The 18,904-nt window shown below is 38.4% G+C and overlaps 1 protein-coding gene across 1 annotated transcript; it reads right to left on the bottom strand.

The window, feature by feature from the left end:
* Window positions 1-2,614: 2,614 nt before the first annotated feature.
* On the bottom strand, window positions 2,615-18,815 carry LOC135468863 (luc7-like protein 3). The gene is made up of 11 exons (XM_064747325.1): window positions 18,700-18,815; window positions 16,775-16,841; window positions 15,802-15,841; window positions 15,269-15,407; window positions 11,978-12,055; window positions 11,015-11,110; window positions 10,629-10,808; window positions 9,041-9,315; window positions 7,786-8,666; window positions 7,330-7,475; window positions 2,615-4,794 (listed from the first exon to the last, which is right to left on the bottom strand). The coding sequence occupies exons 1-10, from the start codon at window positions 18,802-18,804 to the stop codon at window positions 7,354-7,356; spliced, it is 1,983 nt and encodes a 660-aa protein (XP_064603395.1). The 5' UTR covers window positions 18,805-18,815; the 3' UTR covers window positions 2,615-4,794; window positions 7,330-7,353.
* Window positions 18,816-18,904: the final 89 nt, after the last annotated feature.

Genomic DNA, 18,904 nt, shown 5'->3' with positions numbered 1-18,904 from the left:
TTAGTTAGAGATTAAATGTTATTGTTCCAAATGGTTTTGTTTGAGTTCCTGAGTGTTTCATTTATGTGTTAAGTGATTGCTTGAACTGTATTGCAGTATGATTAATGGAGCAGCTTATAATGTTAAGCTGTGACCACCCACCAACGCATTTGCATCTGGCAGCCTCTGTAATTGTAGAGAGGCTTTAAGTTTTGGGTTGTGATGATAGACAGGCACGTAAGCTGCTTGGAAACTGAAATGTGTGATGTAACAAGCCATTGTATTTTTACCATATTAAATCTCAAAATTATAGAAACAGCTGATCTGCACTGGGACCTCACTTGTAACTGTGAAGTCCATAAAAAGTGTTCCAGTTTTATTTGTAGCATCGACTGTTACCAGTAATTAAAATGGTAATATCCAGTATAATTTACAAGGTACTTTAAGATGGGAACTTGGTATGGGCTACACCAGGCATGGTAAGCTGTGAAATGACATTCCACCCCAGTATTAAGAACTTAGCTTGAACAGGTTTATTATTAAAAACATTGGGTATAGGGTGACAACTTCAACATATTTTGAGAGTTCAATTAAATGCAGTGTCAATTTCGAAAGAGTATGCGTATAGAGAAAAGACAAGTGGTGTTTTGAGAATAAATGTAAAAGTAGACCTGCCTGCCTGTCAAGTAGAAACAATGTGAAAATTCGGGCTCTGTCTCCTATATTTCCTACATTTTCGTTCTAAAAATTCCTATAAAACTCCTATACTTTATAAAAAAAAAAATCCTATATCTTTTCCTTCAGACTGGGACCCCTGCTCCCGAGCCACTATCCCCTTAATGCTGAGCGCCAAGCGAGGAAGCTACAACTGCCTCTTTTGAGGCGTGACCAAACCCCAGACTGTCCCTGGATCTACCGCCCCTGAAGCCGACGTTTTACCATACCTACTGTCGGAGCCAGTGGTTCAATAAGTTATGAATGAAGATTTGGTAATAATCACATCAAATTCCACATGAACATATTTGACAGCACTAGATACACACGTGTGTGCATAGTACATGAGAACTCGTTTTGTATCCAGACTTTCTCTTCACCTCATTTTTACCAGTTCTGTAATAGTTTAATTAGTTCTGACTTGTAGCAACACTTCTTCTGAAGGGATAACCCATAAAGCAGCCGTCCTCGCCCTCTGACAAACAGAGTAAACGAGAAACGGTGTTGAAAAGAATCACTATCAGTTCATATTAGATCCAACTCGACAACGGTAACGTCCTGAGGAGAAACCGATCCCATGTTTATTCCACAGCCGTATCTCCATCCCCTGTGACAGAAGATTTACCTGATTTTCCAAGTAAACCCGATCCATCGCTTTCCTTACCAAAGTTGCTGCCTGCATAGTCGATCTGTGAAAAACAATTCTTAACTCGAAGTGGTCGAACATCTAGGCCACCTGCACATTTTAAGGACTGTGTGCGATGAACATTTCGCGCTACTTAAGTGACTGTTTAGGCCTAAATGTTTTTCTAAATATTAGAGGAGTTTTGTTTGGTGTTACGTGAATTTTACAGTACAATGATTCACATCATGAGCAAATAACACTAAGACTTAGGCTGGAAAGTCATTTCAGTGAACTTTATTTTCAAAGACTCTTTCTTTACAGTTAAAGATAATTTTGGCTTTCTTTTATAAAGGCAGATGTTTCGATATACGCATACACATCATAAAACAACGTTTTAGAACATCGCGTATGTATATGTAAACTATGTGTAGAGTACATCACGCAAACCTCATGTACTTGTATGTTTATGGCCCTGCCTAGAATACAGCATCTGGATCTCCACTCTGTCGTTCTTCGATCTATCCACACTTGATAACGCTCATCTAATAGCCACGAGTCGGGATCTGGCTCTAGTGGTTGGTAGGCCCAGTAAACAAAAAAAATATAGGAGAATACCCTACTATCGGGCACATCCTGTAAACTGAATGAACGAATGGGAGCTTGGGTTTTAACGTACTCAACAATTTTTAGTCACATGAGGACGGGGAGTTATTATGAGTGTATACACGTAATGTGTCTTCTCGTGGCAGGTTGAGTTCATGCGGCCAAAGTGCTGCCGCCACCGAGTATCACGGCGAACACACCAGACATGACACCCCACCCAGTTACATTATACTGACACCGGGCCAACCAGTCCTGTTTCCTTGCTCTATAAACCTCTCAGTGCTGAGCGCCAAGCGAGACGTCACATCCTTTAGAAGTTCATCAATAGAGGGTATCCAGTGATCCCTTCGGATGATCGTTTCGATTACGCAACGCATGACGAGACACAGATGTGCATCACCTTCGGATTTTTGGAATACTGGCCATACCACATGGCTAATCCACGCTGCTGGTTCTTCATCTGGTTCTATTATGTCTTTATCAATTAGCTCCCGAGTTCTCTTTGCCGACGTGTCGCCTACATTGTGTCTTGATTGGCTGCGCCACTGGCCTCACATTGGTGTCAATACGCTTTAATTTGGCATTTTTTAAAAATTTTTTTTTCCAAATTCCTGTTAATAAGGATTTGAACCCCTCGATCAAGTTTGGCTGTTTGTGGTCTGGGCCGGTGAATAAAGAGAGCTGAATTCAATGTTGAGTATAAATTGAATTGTTTAATAAGATTTCCTGGTAAAATGTATAAAAAATCAAATAACTGTATATGTAATATATAAGGTTTTATCCTCGGAATAGTGCGAACTGGAGGTATTTTGATGGTTTGGTGATACAGGCCTATATAGGTGCTTAGTAGGCGTCTTTGAGGTCAACAGATGCCTTATTAAAGCAGTTTGGTGTCATCAATTTCACTGCAGATTGCACTTTTGATTTATTTATTTATTTATTTGATTGTTTTTTTTCGCCGTACTCAAGAATATTTCACTTATACGATGGCGGCCAGCATTCTGGTGGAAGGAAACTGGGCAGAGCCTGGAGGAAATCCACGACTATCAGCAGGTTGTTGACAGACCTTCCCAAAATCTTGCTCTGGGGTTATATGAGTAGTCATGTCAATGCATGTGCCTGAAACAATGCCCAATAGGCCTATATGATCGTCTGAGGTTAAGTTTTCGCATTTAGAAAAGGAAATGCTCAATCCACTTGTCTTAAATTCTGAAACTGATGAAAGAGTTCAACTTGTGCTGTTGGACCAGACATACGTACAGCTTCACCTTTATTCTCACCAAGTATACCTAGGCCTGAGCTTTGTTTTTGTCCCATTTGCTGCAATCTCTTGGGCTGTAATAAGGGTGAGTTAGCTCTAGATCTAAAAATCCTCATCCTCAACGAGAATTTAGTCATGAACTCAAATAAAAATAATCTGTTTAATTTTAACACGTCTGTTGTCTGAATGGGAGTATGTGTCACTAGCGACAGTATCAGGATTCCTACAATTTTGAAAAAATTGTCCCCGCCTTAACGGCCATCTAAAATGCATGGTTTTAGAGTGTTTGTGTATTAAATGTGACAATACCGTGTAAAAGTAAGAATAAGGTTACATCCCCTGACCGTGCAAAGGATGTGAGCGTTCAAGAAGTATACTCTTTATGGTGCATGTGATGTTCCAACCCCTTTACATCACTGCCACCTCTAGCAAATTTTGTACAAAAATCTTGAACAATGTTGAGGTCTCTGGGGTCTTGATGATAAGGTTGGCAGTGGTTTAAAACACAAAAGTTTTATCTCAACCTATGTGTCTAATAATACCTAACATACCTGCATTCATTTTAGCTAAAGTATGCGCAAATTTGACGAGATTGTAGTGTCACTGATCAGGTAGTTACAGGATCATAACGTTAAAAGGGTTTCGTTCAAGCGAGCACAGATCCACTAACACACCCTGCAACACATAGCCATATCCATTTACTTTTCCCTCTCCTTTCTAACTGTTATCCAAAAAAAAAAGGTTGTTTGAAATACACCCTGGAAACCCTTTATTACCTGGCCAAATAAATATAAACAGATTCAATTTTGTCACACCATGTTGCAGCTATTGAACTCCTGTTATTGATTTTACTAATACAATAACATCATCCACATCAGGTAGTTGAAAGAAACATTATTTCCCTAATTAAAGGTTTGGCAAATGTCTCATTTAACCATGTCCTCATAAGTACCAGCCAGCATCACAAAACCAACAATACAACTAGAAAGGCTATTTTATTGACTCATTAAAAAGGAAGCAATTTTTTTCTCAATTGTAAATTGACTTGAAAGATGATACCTGGGTAAAATATGAACTCATCTTCAAGGCAACCAATCTGGGATACAATATATCAAAAACAAAAAACTTAGGTACATGTAAATGTTGAATGCATTTAGACATGAACAGGCTTTTTTTTAATATTCCCACAATCTTAACAGGTAGTCTTACAATAAAGGTTTAGTAAAGAAATATGCACAAGAGCAATAATTCTCACCCTTACTACCACAGTATATATTGTTTCGTACCTAAGCTTCTTGGCTGTAAAAGATCTAACATCAAACAGACATTTCGCTGAAGTTAACTTATACACTGGTTCACATTTTGTCAGCACAAGGAAAATACATTAAGCACATAAAATTTATAGTTAACTGGGACAAAAAAAAAAACAGAATAAAAGGAAAAATTGAAAACATTATTAACAACATTACTTCAGTCTAGGCATAACACATACCTTGTAAAATGGAACTAGTGTATTAAGATGATTGAAGGTAGGTAACGTGAAAGGTTGTTAATAGTGAAAGCATCTCCAGTGGGACACCACTGTCAAGGACTGAAGATATCCTTTGAGTGTCTGGAAAACAGAAAGAGGAAATAAAGGCGATTAAATACCATTAACAAACCCATGTACCACATCTTTTTACACATACCTTTCATTAAACTTAACATAGGTGTGATCATCATCTTCTTTCTATAATCATAAACTCTGGCCTGTAGATGGCACCCTGGGTGTAGCGGCACAGATAACACGGCCAGCCTGAAGAGTGAAGAGGGTCCGTTGACAAAAAGTCAGTTGGTCAGCCCTGAATGAAAATACATGTACACTACACATATTGCTAGGATCAAGCCACAAGCTCAATTCCTCTTCTCATCCCTGACACAACAATAGACTATATTTTGTATGATGGCCAAATGTATCACTTGAATGATTTGAAAACTCATATATCCACAATGAAAGTTCATTAAGTGGGATCAAAGTGTATTAAGCACTCTTTTCATAACCTTTCCTATGTTGATTTGAGATGATAATGGTAGTCTCTATTGCAACGCAGAGAGTAAAATTATAAATGAATATATGGACAAAATGCCTGTGACACAACAGTGTTTTCACAAACGGAGCTCAGCCCAGGGATTCCATGGAATACTTTGAACTTCACAAACATATCTTCTGATCAAACCATCAATTTAAATAAAGCACAGTGCAGTGAATATAAGTCTTTTCTTACCAAACCATGGCTTGAAATGAATTACAGTGACCAGTTGTTTAAATAATAAATGTTAGAGCTTTTTGTTACTGAACAATTTGAGACTTTAGAGAAGCTTAATACAAGACCTCTAATGGCTAAGAATTTTCCACAAGTAAAGGGGTACGGCAGGAAAATTCTTACATGCTGAATTACTAGAAAAGCAAACATGGTACCTAACTTTAGCCTCATCAATGACAATATTGTATCCCCAGAAAGTACATGTTTTCATTACATTTCAATTTGCCTGAAAAGTGAAAGGAGATGGGCTTCCATATTGTGAAAATACTGCATGTGCAAAATGTTTTCCATACTAACAGACAACAACGAAGATCATTTGTGCAACAGTTTAATGCTTATGGCCACATTAGTCAAGTATCTTTCGAAATGAAGTTTTGCAATTACTACATACTATTATGATGAGATACTTCAGAGGACACAGTTAACAGCACAGGGGACTATGAATACACATGAGCATTGGATGGGCAGTACGATACAAGGGAAATACCTGTTAACAACTTTAACATCCTGAAACTCAAATGGAGGCCGCTTCCTCTCCATACTTGTTCATCTCCACGACCAAACAGGTGCATGTCATAGCAACTGGGAAAGGCACTCTCAGCATAGCTTTATATGTAGCTGCAGTGTCTTCCAGTTCTCAGCTCAAACATTACAGTGGTTATTAGTAATTCACAAAAAAAAAAAAAACATCAACATGGCCTGCCAGAATCCAGGCTATGTATAACAGTTTTATCGCCCCTCTTTATCAAATAGCTTCAATTGCTATGAAAATTCCACAAGTATAGGAATGTTCTGCAACAAACATCTGGACTAAAACTGGGATTACAAATCTGTTAAATATATAGCCTGATTAATATTCAGTTCTTGCGCATATGCTTTTGATATTATTGATGGCCAAAATCCCTCTAGTGGAATTGTCATAGGCTTGTAGGAAATATTGTCTTAACATCACTGTGACATACTGCTGACAAATAACTGGAAACACACCCACATAACTTGTACAGGAAGAAGGCCAATGCCTATCTACACATGGAAATTTCCATTGACATGTACTTGAATCGATTGCAAACCAAGTTCATAAGCAAAGAATAATGTAATTCTTGCATGTTGTTTTTGAACAACTCAAAAATGTCCTATTGGAGTTGGGCTTGAGGTAAATGCACCAAGAGACACAAAGTTGTAAGAAGTCCATTAAAACATGGAAAATGTAAGAGTTAGACCTCCAAATGTCTCTTAAGGCCATACATGTACAACACCACATTGGATACAAAGTACTCCACAGAAGAATATAAAGGTAGGATGTTTGTCAAACCGACAGAGAAAAATTGTTTTTATATTTAACTTACTTTAGATTTTGAACATTGAAATCTGGACAATCACGTCCCTTCATACCTTTTACCATCCAACAAGATGAATAAAAGAAGTTCATCACATTATGGATTGGGGCAGCTTCCACAACCGTCAAATTCAATTACCTTTTTTTCTGACCATAATGCAAAGCGATTCACCAAAAAAACTACGAAAAGCTGATTTATGAGAGTGAGTTTTGTGAGAGTGGGACCAGCACCTTTGATAAGATGACTGGAAATGAGTTTGGTAAGTAAAAGGGTGCATTTCCAGATATTTCACTCATATACACTTATGGTTGAACTGAACAGTGGAACAGCTACATGTTTAGGCATGATTTTCAAAGCTAAGTGATGCAGTCCGCAGCTCGCTTGCTCGACGTCATCCTGGAGTCAGATTTGGCCTATCTGTAAAAGATGGATTACTGGCACTCACCTGAGAAAACCTGGAATACAGACACAGTGAGTTGTCAGCAAAACAGGTAATAGACCACTTACCTCTAGTCAGCCCTCAACGGTACCTCAATCATCCTTTCTACGGTCCCCTTCTCCAGTAACAACAGGATTCCCCGAGCCTTCATCTGCCTCTGTCACAGACTTTGGTATGCTGTCCCCACCATCAGTAACTGCTACCCGGGGCTCACCTTGATAAAAGAAAGACAAAGCACAATCTTACACTACCAAAGTAATGGATTCAAGAGTGCATGAAGTATGATCTAATGGAATGCATGTATATACTGCATGGATGTGATGACTTCCCTCTGGTTACCAATAGTCCCAAGAAACCTGAATGTGCCAGAAAAACAATTATTCTCCACTCCTTAGAAAAGATGGGGACACCCGTGAAAATAACAGGAAATAAAAGCATCTGATCCTGGAAAACATCCAACTCTTTACCTAACAGCATTGTAAAGGTGTGGCAGTATACTGAATTGACACAAAAAGGTTCTTTACCGTTTTCAGAACTTGTGCCTTTTGTGTCTAGATCCTTCTGAGCAGCATCTTTATCAAGATTTTTGTCACCACGACTTTCTTTGCTCTGGCTACGTTCCTTGCTTCTGCTCCTGGGTCTTTTTTTATCCCTGCTTCCACTTCTGTCTCTTCTCTTATCCCTGCTTCCACTCCTGTCTCTTTTCTTATCCCTGCTTCCACTTCTGTCTCTCTTTCTATCCCTGCTTCCACTTCTATCTCTTTTTCTATCCCTGCTCCTGCTGCGATCACGTTTCCTGTCCCTACTTCTACTACGGTCTCTCCTCCTCTCTCGACTTCTGCTACGGTCTCTCCTTCTATCCCGACTTCTGCTGCGATCTCGCCGTCTGTCTCTGCTTCTGCTGCGATCCCGTTTTCTATCTCTACTTCTGCTACGATCTCGTCTTCTGTCTCTGCTCTTACTACGATCTCTTTTTCTATCTTTACTTCTGCTCCGTTCCCTCTTCCTATCCTTACTACTGCTACCCTCCCTCTTTCTATCCTCACTACTGTTAGGTTCTTTCTTCTTGTCAGTATTCTGATCTCTGTCTTTGCTCACACTACGATCATCTCTATCCTTAATCACATCCTTTACATTATCATCAGTTTTCTCATCATCCTTAACTCTATCCTTACTAGTACTTCGTTTCTTGTCCATGCTCCTACTTCTTTCCTTACTATCTTTCCTGTGCTCTGTGCTCTTGGATCTACGATCTCTACTCCTTGATCGATGTTTGCGCTTACTTGACTTCCCTTTGCTCCGGCTTCTGGAGCGACGGGACCGACTGTCCGACCTGCGACTTGACCTTTTCCCGTCCCTGCTACGTGAGCGACGATTCCTACTGCGGCTTCTGGATCGTCGTCGCCTAAAAAAAGTTTTCTTCCATGAGTTTGTATAGGTTTTAAAAAGCCTGATGATAACCATTATTAAAACAGAGAACTTACTGAGAGTGACATGCTCTGTAAATACACTGTATTAAAAACACCTTTGTATTCAAATTTTCCAGGCAGAACTTACACAGTGAAGACAAGCGGTCCTCCATGAACATAACACCGTGTAAACATCTATATAGTATATAGTAGTTCTGCTATTCCACTGCCTTCATGTTCCACTTATACCCTCTTCATCACAAATGTCAGTGTTAACTACATTTACTCCAGTCTACCTCGTCTATTAAGCATGTCTTACAACATTCTGTCTGAACTACTCTCTACTGGTTAAAACATCTGATATAATAACCTTTCTCTGCTGCCACTTCGTCTTCTTTCTCTACTCCGTGATCGTCTACTTTTGCTTCGTGATCTGCTCCTATGTCGATCCCTTTCTCGTCCACGGTCCTTACTTCTCTCCTTTTCTCTCTCTCGTCTCCGCTCCTTCTCCTTTTCTCTTTCTTTCTCGCGCTCCTCTTCACGCTTTTTGCGCTCCTCTCTCTCTTTCTCTCTTTCCTTTTCTCTTTCTTCACGTTCTTTGTTCAACCTTGCTTCAGTCTCTTCATCAATTCCTTGTTGTCTTTTCTGTATCACAAAAGTCAGTGCACATACTTTTAGTGGTTCTAATGTATTGCAAGAACAATAAAACAGCGTTTGTCGTCGACATTATTCCTCTTAGAATTAAAATCTTTCATCACACTCTCTTGATCACGTTATTTATTTGACTGTTGCTTCAAAATTTTTCACTTATGCATGACAGTCAGTATTATTTGTGGAGGAAACAGGAGTGATTGGCATAAACAGCTGACCTTAGGCAAGTTACTGACTTTTCTATGAGATAAAAATATGCACATCCTACTGATCCAAGGCCATGTTTTGAAGCCACAAGATGGCAAGACAACTGCCTGTAACCCCTTGACCATGGCCCACTCCCAGATCACATTTAGACATACTGGACAGATTTGACTAATGTTTTACGCTACACTGATGAAAAACCCCTTTATATAGTGACAGCCGTTTATGGGCAAAGGAGGAGAAGAGGCTTGAAACCTCCCAATGGAAGGCCACGGTTGAGCTAGCAAGAGCTGGATTCCTGTGCAAAACTTCATCCGTCAAGAGCAACTGTTCTGAAGTAAGGCAATCAAAACAACTCATCCAGAAAGAGGTGAGTTGATGAGAACTTATACCATGACCAAGAAGCATCAAACTTCAGTTCAGTCCTACCCAGTAATTTTATATATTGACTACATGCTTCCGCCCTTAATATGCATATAAATTTACACTTCGAACATGTATATTTCAATTGCAACCAGCATTATAACTGTGCTAGCTGGGTTTTGTTCGTTTTCCTTTTTTTAATCCAGAATGTCACAAGAACCAAATTTGATTTTTAAGATTAAGGCTTCACTTATCTCCCAAGGATTTATTTATCTATCTGTTTGATTGGTGTTCTATGCTGTACTCAAGAATATACTGAAAAAAAGAAGGAGGGCACATGAAATGCTTAGAATAGATGTTCCGTTCACTTTGAAGAGTTTCTGGAAAATGCAACTAAAAATACAAGAAAGAAACCTATATCCTTGGCTGATGATATAGGGTAATGCTGTAATGAGTTTGATAGGACTTGACAGAGGTTGGGTAAAATTTGACATGGGCTGGTTTCACGAAGTCTAAGGGCTAACCATAGCCAGCTAACATGACTAGAGACCCTTAGCCAACTAACAAACCTGGAGATGGCTATGCAAGTTTTGTGAAACTAGCCCCAAGAGCTGGTTACAACTTGGCAAAGGTTTGAAACTACTTGATGAGTCATGAGTTGCCTTATACCAACTTATTACTTATCAACCAGCTCTTCAGTCATCACTTACTCACTGTCCAAAACAAACTGTAATCCTCACCTGTTTTTCCAGTTTCTTGGATTCCACAAAGGAGCGTATTCTGGCATATCCCATGTGCTGTTTACCCATGAGATGTTCATCAATCCTCTGTTGTACATCCCCCACGACCAACAAAGCTCCACACACCCCACACACTTCCATTGTCTTCTCTATGTCAGAGCTAGATGAGCCTGGTTTGGCCTAAAACAAATGAGAACAATAACCATGTCAACCACTATTGCGTTAACCAATCATCTGTACTTGGGGCATAACGAGTTTGTTAGCTGATGCAAATTTACGAGTCCACAAAGTTTGAACAACACAAACCAAATACACACATTAAAAAATTATGAAAAAATCAAAGAGATCTAATGAACAAGTTTTTCTTTTAAATTTTCTTCACTCACTGTTTCTAACTCTTCCCTCTCATCCTTTAGCTGATCACATAGCTTCATCACTCCTTGAGCTTCCTCCACCTTCCCTTCACATCCAAGTTCTTCAGCCTTAAAAAACAGACCAAAACAAGAACCATAAGCACTGATAACACCTTCAACAAAAATAATAAAACAGCAACGATTTCAATCACAGAACACAATTCAAGAGAACAAACAAGGGGTCGCACTGCTTATGTGACCTCTAATTTAAGAACTTTTAAGTACTCCATCCACTTCAAATTCAAGAACTCACTTATTAAACATACAGTAGGTAACAATCCCATCTTATCTTTCCATTCTACTTGGCTGGCTTAACATTGTGCTCATAGGCTTGCCGGCCATCCTTTGTAGGGCAAGACACATCCTTGGTATTGGATAATCACGCCAACTATCACCAAAACCACACATCTCAAAGTCATGTCAGTTGTCAGAAACCTAGTGCTGTGCTACCTCTTCCCAAGTCTTTTTTAATATTTATCCGTTGGCAAAATAAATGTAACAAACAATCGCAAATGCTACTCTGAGTGAAAGCCGTCATATGGTGGTGTGATGTTCCAGTCTTGATTAAATTTCCATTCTATAGAATTTAATCTGCAACAAAAGCTGTCACCAGATTTCACTGACTGAGTCAATGCACCTACACTGTCTTCTGTAATTTGCACCATCTAGTCAAGAAACCACCTGTTGATCAATATTGGCAATGACATCAATATTGGCAAAGGTGTATAGCTAACACTGGAGTAGGCTTCCATATTAAAACAAAATATTTATAAACAACCCTACACATTTGGGCCACTACAGGTTTACACATTTAAGGATTTCACGTTCCATTTTATAGTAACACCAAGATCATTACAATATGCAAATCTCCTTAACAGACAAGCAGGAGGACAATAGATATCTGAAATGCCATCTGTTAGGTTATTTATCACTGACCTGTTTCACCAGCTCGTTGATTTTTTCAGTCAACATTTGAATGCGATCTTCTTTAGCACTTGGATAATTCCCATTAAGCTGCAATGGTAATCCACATATTTAACAAAAATAAGGTTGCCATAAATACATCATGAACAATCACATGCAATAGGACTGTAATAAATGTACTTATCATAAGTGTAAAAACTCAACAATTCTCAAACCAAAAGCAGTAACTCGGAACAGATAGGGAACGAAAATGACTAAATGAGAGATCTCAAATGACTAGAGCAAGTCTGGCATATTACTGTCTTCCTTAAGGAATAAAGTAAATCAAGAAGAATTTCTGTTTAAAGCAAGTAGTTCAAAACTTCATTCAAACATAAAATGTGGCAATTAGTTTAAAAAAATAAAATAAAGCAGAATCGGTGGGTGTAATGGGCACAGTTTCTGGCGACAATGGAAGTGGCTCAATAAACGTCTAATCTACCCTGCCTATTACAAGAGCACTGGTACTGATCAGAGCAGCAGAACAAAATGTGTTAATAATACTGAATATTTCCACCTAAACAATACCGATGGACTTTTTACATCAATCATTAATGAAGATTATTAATATACACTTATTAATTTGTGGCCGAGTCAATACCATGAATCCCGGACCCGAGGTCAGCTTGGCAGTCCAGCCGAGGGTCCAGGATTCAGGGTATTCACTTAGCTACGAGTTAATAAGTGTTTGATGATACTGACTTCAATTCCATGCCAGCCAGGTGTTTCCTGGGTCTTCACTATGTTAGATGTCAGATACACACTATATGTGGAGTGTCTGTGGACTAGCCTAAAATTAGACTTGGCAATTTTGCGTAGAGCGGGGAAGTCCGCCTGTGCAATTTCAGGGAATTTTGGATTTCAGGGAAACGACTGTTACTCGCAGCGTGTTGGTACCGTGATGACAAAACCACGGAACTGATAGTATGTTTCCCACGGTTGAAACAAAGTTGACAGTTTAAGGGTTTTAACCTCGGGTGATATTTAAACCTTTTATCTGTTATTAAATCATGCTGAAAATGCAGAAATATGCTATTCCTGCAGTTTACACCAATCTCTCGTCCAAATTTACCTCCCCCTTACACGGTCATGTGCACTGGACCCTAGATAACACTTCCTTTCCACAAAGGCAACTCTAGCTAAAAACATTGCTAAAGTGGTATTTCAGCAAAGGTTTCAAGGCCAAATGCGACACGGATGGCCAAGTTACACTAAGATGGAAGTTCTGTAGAACCTACCACACAGAGATTAGAAAAAGAGGCCTTTTGGCGAGGAATAGGCAGCCCTTCTTAACAACACTGGTCAACTATGTCAATGGGGTGACCTACGTCCACAAGTTCATTGTAAAGGAACACAACTTAGGCACATTATTGTTGATGCAAATTTTACAGTGCACGGACAACGAATAAAACAAAATATAACTCAGCAGAACAAATGCAATCAGTTGAAAATATGAAAACTATTTAATTACGTAGAATAAAATTAGCATATGTCTTTTCCTACACTAAGCAGTTTTAGGTTGCATGCAAACATGTTAAAAGGTTGAAGAATTACAAGAAAAATCAACTACTGAGACTAAATCCAATCTGCGCATGGTCCCCAGTTTGGTTTCTTCCTACCATAATGCTGTCTGTCGTCGTATAACTGAAATATTCCTTAGTACGGCATAAAGCACAGGTAAATAATACTTAACACTAACAAGGGACTTCATTTATTGTGAGGACGGAAGAGACAGGGCCTGGTGATCAGTGATCAAATATTGGTACTTGTGGTTTATAATACACAGTTGGAGTAATGTGGACGTGAGACATCTACATCTATGACACAGAAGGAATACTTGGCTCAGCAGAATATATTTCAGCCCCCTCTTTTGATGCATATACATGTAGATTATATTATAATTCTTATTCTAAATGGTAAAATTGTTTCCCATGAAGGTGACACGGAACTGATTTTCTGTTTCCGATCGGTTCCTACTACCATAAAGCACGGAACCCATCAACAATGACTGCTTACATATGAAATCCCCCGGCTTACTGTGACATCCTCAAAATTATGAAATGAAAGCAATAGTTCTTTGTCAGTGAAATTGAAAGAACGGGCAGATGAGAAACACAGTGTGATCAAAATACTTGCTTTCAGTGCTCGCATGCTGCTGACAAGATAAAAAACACTGACCGCGGACCTCATGTGAGCAAAGGATCGCGTATATAGGGTGGGTCATTTAGAGAAAAATAATATCTCATCACAGAACTTGGATTGACCAATGTAATATCAAGATAGCTTTATGAATATTCATGAGGTATGATGAAGTAATTTTCTGACCTCCAGTCCTTTCAGAAGTGGAATTAAATCTTATATCTGTTGGTGGTTATCCACTACACAAGAGACAACAAGATTTACTTGTTTACTTTCCATGCCAGGACCTATCTGTTTTTCAGGCCCAAATCACTTCAACTTTTTTCTCGATCAAAACTTTCCATTCCCCATCATTTTAGAAGATTAAAAGGCAGACTAACAACTGGTCTTCTTTAGTGAGACATTTGCTCATACTAAGCACAGTGATACAGTTGACTGGTCCTCTGCCTTCTTTCAAGGGTCTTTGTACTAACAAAGGTATAAGTGTTGCATTCCAGTCCTACTTTTCTACTGAATGGGGGTAATGTATTTTCTGTTGAGTGTTTGGAAGCAAAAATAATAATAATAATTCCTTAACTGTGAAAAAAGGAGAAAAACAATTTGGGTTCATTAATTTATAATGGATTGGTCATATAACAGTAAGCACACACATTTTTATATTTAATCCCACAATCACAAATTACAGATACACATGAAGTAACAGTAATTCAACTTGTGCTTAATTACATACAAATTAGTGTATGTATAGACAGAAATGGCCAAAAAAGCCCATCTATGAGTTACAATGAACATTTTGCAAATTTCATGAATTTATTGTGATGACAAGAAATTGGGAGACAGATGGACGACAATACAATACTCCCTTAGCCCTAAGGGGCAGAGAAGTAAAAAATACAGGCTTACTGTGTACATGTGTTTATAACAGATGATTGTATTGTGTCAGCCAATAAGGCTTTACTTCTGTACAAAGGGGTAAATAACAGCTACTACGTCATTTGTCAATAATTCACAAGTACTGTATACGAATATATGTTCTACTTATTTACCACCTATGTTTCTCAGCGACAGATGTAACGATTTTTAGTGAAGACTTAACGTATACAGATGTGAATAATAAAAACTTACTGTTCCCTGCGTGCTATTCAAAGCCAATCGCTGATGCCCCCTTCGTATACGTCGCTCTACATCAGAAATCAGGCTCTGCAAAAATCTAAAGAAATCCTCTTCATACCCAACATTCTGGAATCTGCTGCTTTTTTCATACCTAAAAAAAAAGGATGGGCACAATCACTCTGATTATCTAATATAACATTTCAACTTTAGATAAAAACTTGAAAAGTCAGTATTTCTCATCCACATGTACCATGGTAACACTTTATTTCAAGTAAAACTTATTCATTTAATTACATCAAAAAACAGTATTTACTTGAACTTTTAGTATTTATTAGGACTCTTTTTCCTAACAAAGGACATCTCTCTGAAAAAAAATTGCTTTCCCTTAATGCATAATACATGAATAAACATTAAAAGTATCTACAATTCCATTTATTAAATATGAAGAAAGTAAACAAATAGCTACAAACATCAGCTACAATCAGCCAGCGCAAAAACTGTATGCCAGAATGACTACCATACTGTATATATAAATTTGTCCTTACTCTTTACGAAGACTTTCATCATGGAGCTTCAAACATGGACCTGTCAAAAAGAAATCAGTTGGTATATGTATTTGGTATGCATAAAGTTCCTACACCAATTCTGAATACGACACCACATCTACTGTAGACAAGATCAAAAACCATGAAAAATTCTGATTTGATGGTTAAGTCTGGAAATAATTTTAAGTTAGTGGATTAAATTATGGGCAAGTTTTCCGACTATCCATATTAATGACAAAATCACAACTTTGTCCACATGGTTGTTTTGTACTGTACCACTTGGCCTGTTTTTATCGGGTGCAGAACATACCCTTATCCCGAGGCTGGTTGTTCAAAAGTGATTAAAAGTTAAGCCAGGCTTAAATCTTAATACCAGTCTTGGCCTAATTCAAAACTAATGGCACTTCAGACCAGACTAAAACTAATGCCGGGCTTAATTGCCCAAAACAATGTCGAACAACTAGGTCCCGAAACTTATTTCCAGATTTAATCTTTCTCTTTCATGGTACATCATAAAATATTTCTGTCTTTATTTATTTCATTGGTGTTTAATGTCATACTCAAGAACATTTCACTTGGATGGCAGCAGCAGCATTATGGCAAGTGGTCATCAGGGGGAGCCTGGGGGAAAGCCACCACCAATCACTGTTTGAAATGGAGTTGAACTTCGATGATCGCATTCTTGAGACTCCTGCGTCATTGTGTAGCATTAGCACACTAACCATACAGCCATGGAGGCCCCCATAAAATAATAATATTATCATAACCATCAAAGAATGTGAGTGCTGGTCACCAATCAATGATTTTATTCTGACATAATTTTTTTTTCAGAACTATCTCTGATACAGAAGTGAAATGTTTACAATGGGACTTCCATTAACTTTTGCACAAAAGTAACATTTGATCAGCTAAGACCCTGTTAAACTAAATATTTTTATGATTAACAAAAGAGCATTTTCATTTGAGTACCCACCTAAGTCAGCCCTTGTGTTCACAAATAGCTCATGGGGACAGAATGCACACAGAAAATACTTGCATACCTAAAACAAAATAAAAACGTTCACCATATTAATGTGTAACTCTTGTTTCTGGTGAAAGTCATGTTTCCATTGTTTGCTCTTCAACTTTATAATTAACTATAGAACTTCAATTGGAGACTAAAACCACTCAATGCCACAAAGTACATAAGTACAAGCAATTCATCAAATTGAAGAAGCTCTTTGCCACACATTTTTTTTAGCATAGTCCATGATTTGTGGCCATAACAATTGTTTCCCAAGTAAAATGTAGTTTTAGAGGAGTTAATGTTTATCGGTCATCTAAGGAAATGCTTCAAGATCACCCACATCTAGGTTCTTCACTCGCCTCCGGCTATGGCAGATGACAAGGTGAAAGACAAAGGATAATGAACAACAGACCCTTCCTAGAAGTTAAAGTATGTTCAGGGTTCAAATTCTGAACACACAATGGCAAAAATGCAAGTGAATATATCACAGTGCATGTAACAATTTTTTTGTTGGTGCACCACGTGCATGAAGTTGAATTTGACAGGTGATACATTTGGTTTTAAGATAAACTAGAATCCAGATGTCAGAAACACCCCAACATTTTCAAAAATAAATGAAAGAAAACAGAAATCACAAAATGTTATGCTTCATATATATAGATTGTTTCATGTGCCATTTGTGGTGCACACTGATTGCACCACTGGTACATCCAGTTTGAATGGAGAAATGTAACAATCAGAACAGAATACAGTGTGTACATGAAAATCCATTACTGCACAAAGTATGTGAACAGGAGTAATTATGAAAATCATTACCCCATTGTAATTAAACATATGGGGAAGATGAATGATAAATTTCATGGAAATTTACTTAAAATATGGTAGTTTCAGTGTCCTATAGTCCTTTCAACTTTACAAATTGGAAAAAAATCATTTCGCCCATTTAGCTCCATGATATTTATCATCTTCTGCTCACTCTTCTCATCCTCTGCTTATAGTACCACAGCCCCTAGCCACAATTGCTCCCACAGTTACTGAACTAACGTATGCATCATCGTCACAAATGCTACCCATTAGTAGATTGAAGCTTGCACCGTACAATTTCACTCAATCGCGAATCGTGAATTGTGATGAGGACAACACGGTGGCTGGTGACCTGTACAGGTGAGTGAGTGGAAGGTATTTCATTCCTAGTGAGGTATAGCAACGAGGTGAGGAAAATATGGTAGTATGGTGGGCTTTCATACTGCGAAGTGCAGTTCTAGCGATGTTTGGCCTAGACTGAATGGTGCAGATGTTTAAACTTCCTGCTTTAAACCAGGTAGCATGGTACGTTCGTTAATTCAGTAACCTTTGGAGCAGTGGTGGCAACACTTCTCCCTTGCAAGTGAAATGACTGGATGTGCTAGGTCTCGAATAATGGCTGATGCCAAAGGCGATAAAACGTTGGTAATTTTATTAACTTATATTATGTGAATTTAGGTTTAAGTGTGGCATATGTAGTGAAGTTTGCTAACAGGGTACGTAAATGCAAATTTTATGTGATAACAGTAAATCGGGTCTACAAGTCGAACGTTCCAAGGGTGGAAAGCAGTAAAAATGAGCCACCCTCACATCTGAGTTTTCGGGCTTAGAGTGATGTGAATTCATTGTAGAATCTGCTTTTCACAACGACCATCTGAGAAGCAGGTTATCGACTGTAACAGATACTGCAAGCGACTCTTCACTTTTGGCAGCTTTAATGAAAAACGCCAGAGGCCATGTTTGTTGTTGTTGCAAAACAATTAAACCCACTGGCTGATCAGTATGCCAACGGCACTCATACGTTAACAATATAACAACGCTAACAATATTAAAGAAATACATAGAAAACAATCAAAACAATTTCTTACCTCAGGATCATCCCATCGTAACTCTGCTCGTTTTTCTGTTGGGGCAAGGTTTCTATCTCGTCCCATTAATTCATCAAGCAACGCTGCTGCCTGTGAAGCCGCCATTTTCTTCGGCTGTGGATTTATAACCTCTAACCCATCTGATCGACCGGTAAAATACTTAAAAAGATCAAAATTTAGTATTTGCTGTTAAGAACTGCCTGCT

Source organism: Liolophura sinensis, chromosome 1 (genome assembly GCF_032854445.1).
Source record: "Liolophura sinensis isolate JHLJ2023 chromosome 1, CUHK_Ljap_v2, whole genome shotgun sequence".
NCBI classification, from domain to species: domain Eukaryota; kingdom Metazoa; phylum Mollusca; class Polyplacophora; order Chitonida; family Chitonidae; genus Liolophura; species Liolophura sinensis.
The sequence above is the reverse complement of the archived record's forward strand: the minus strand, read 5'-3'. Positions and strand labels throughout refer to the sequence as shown.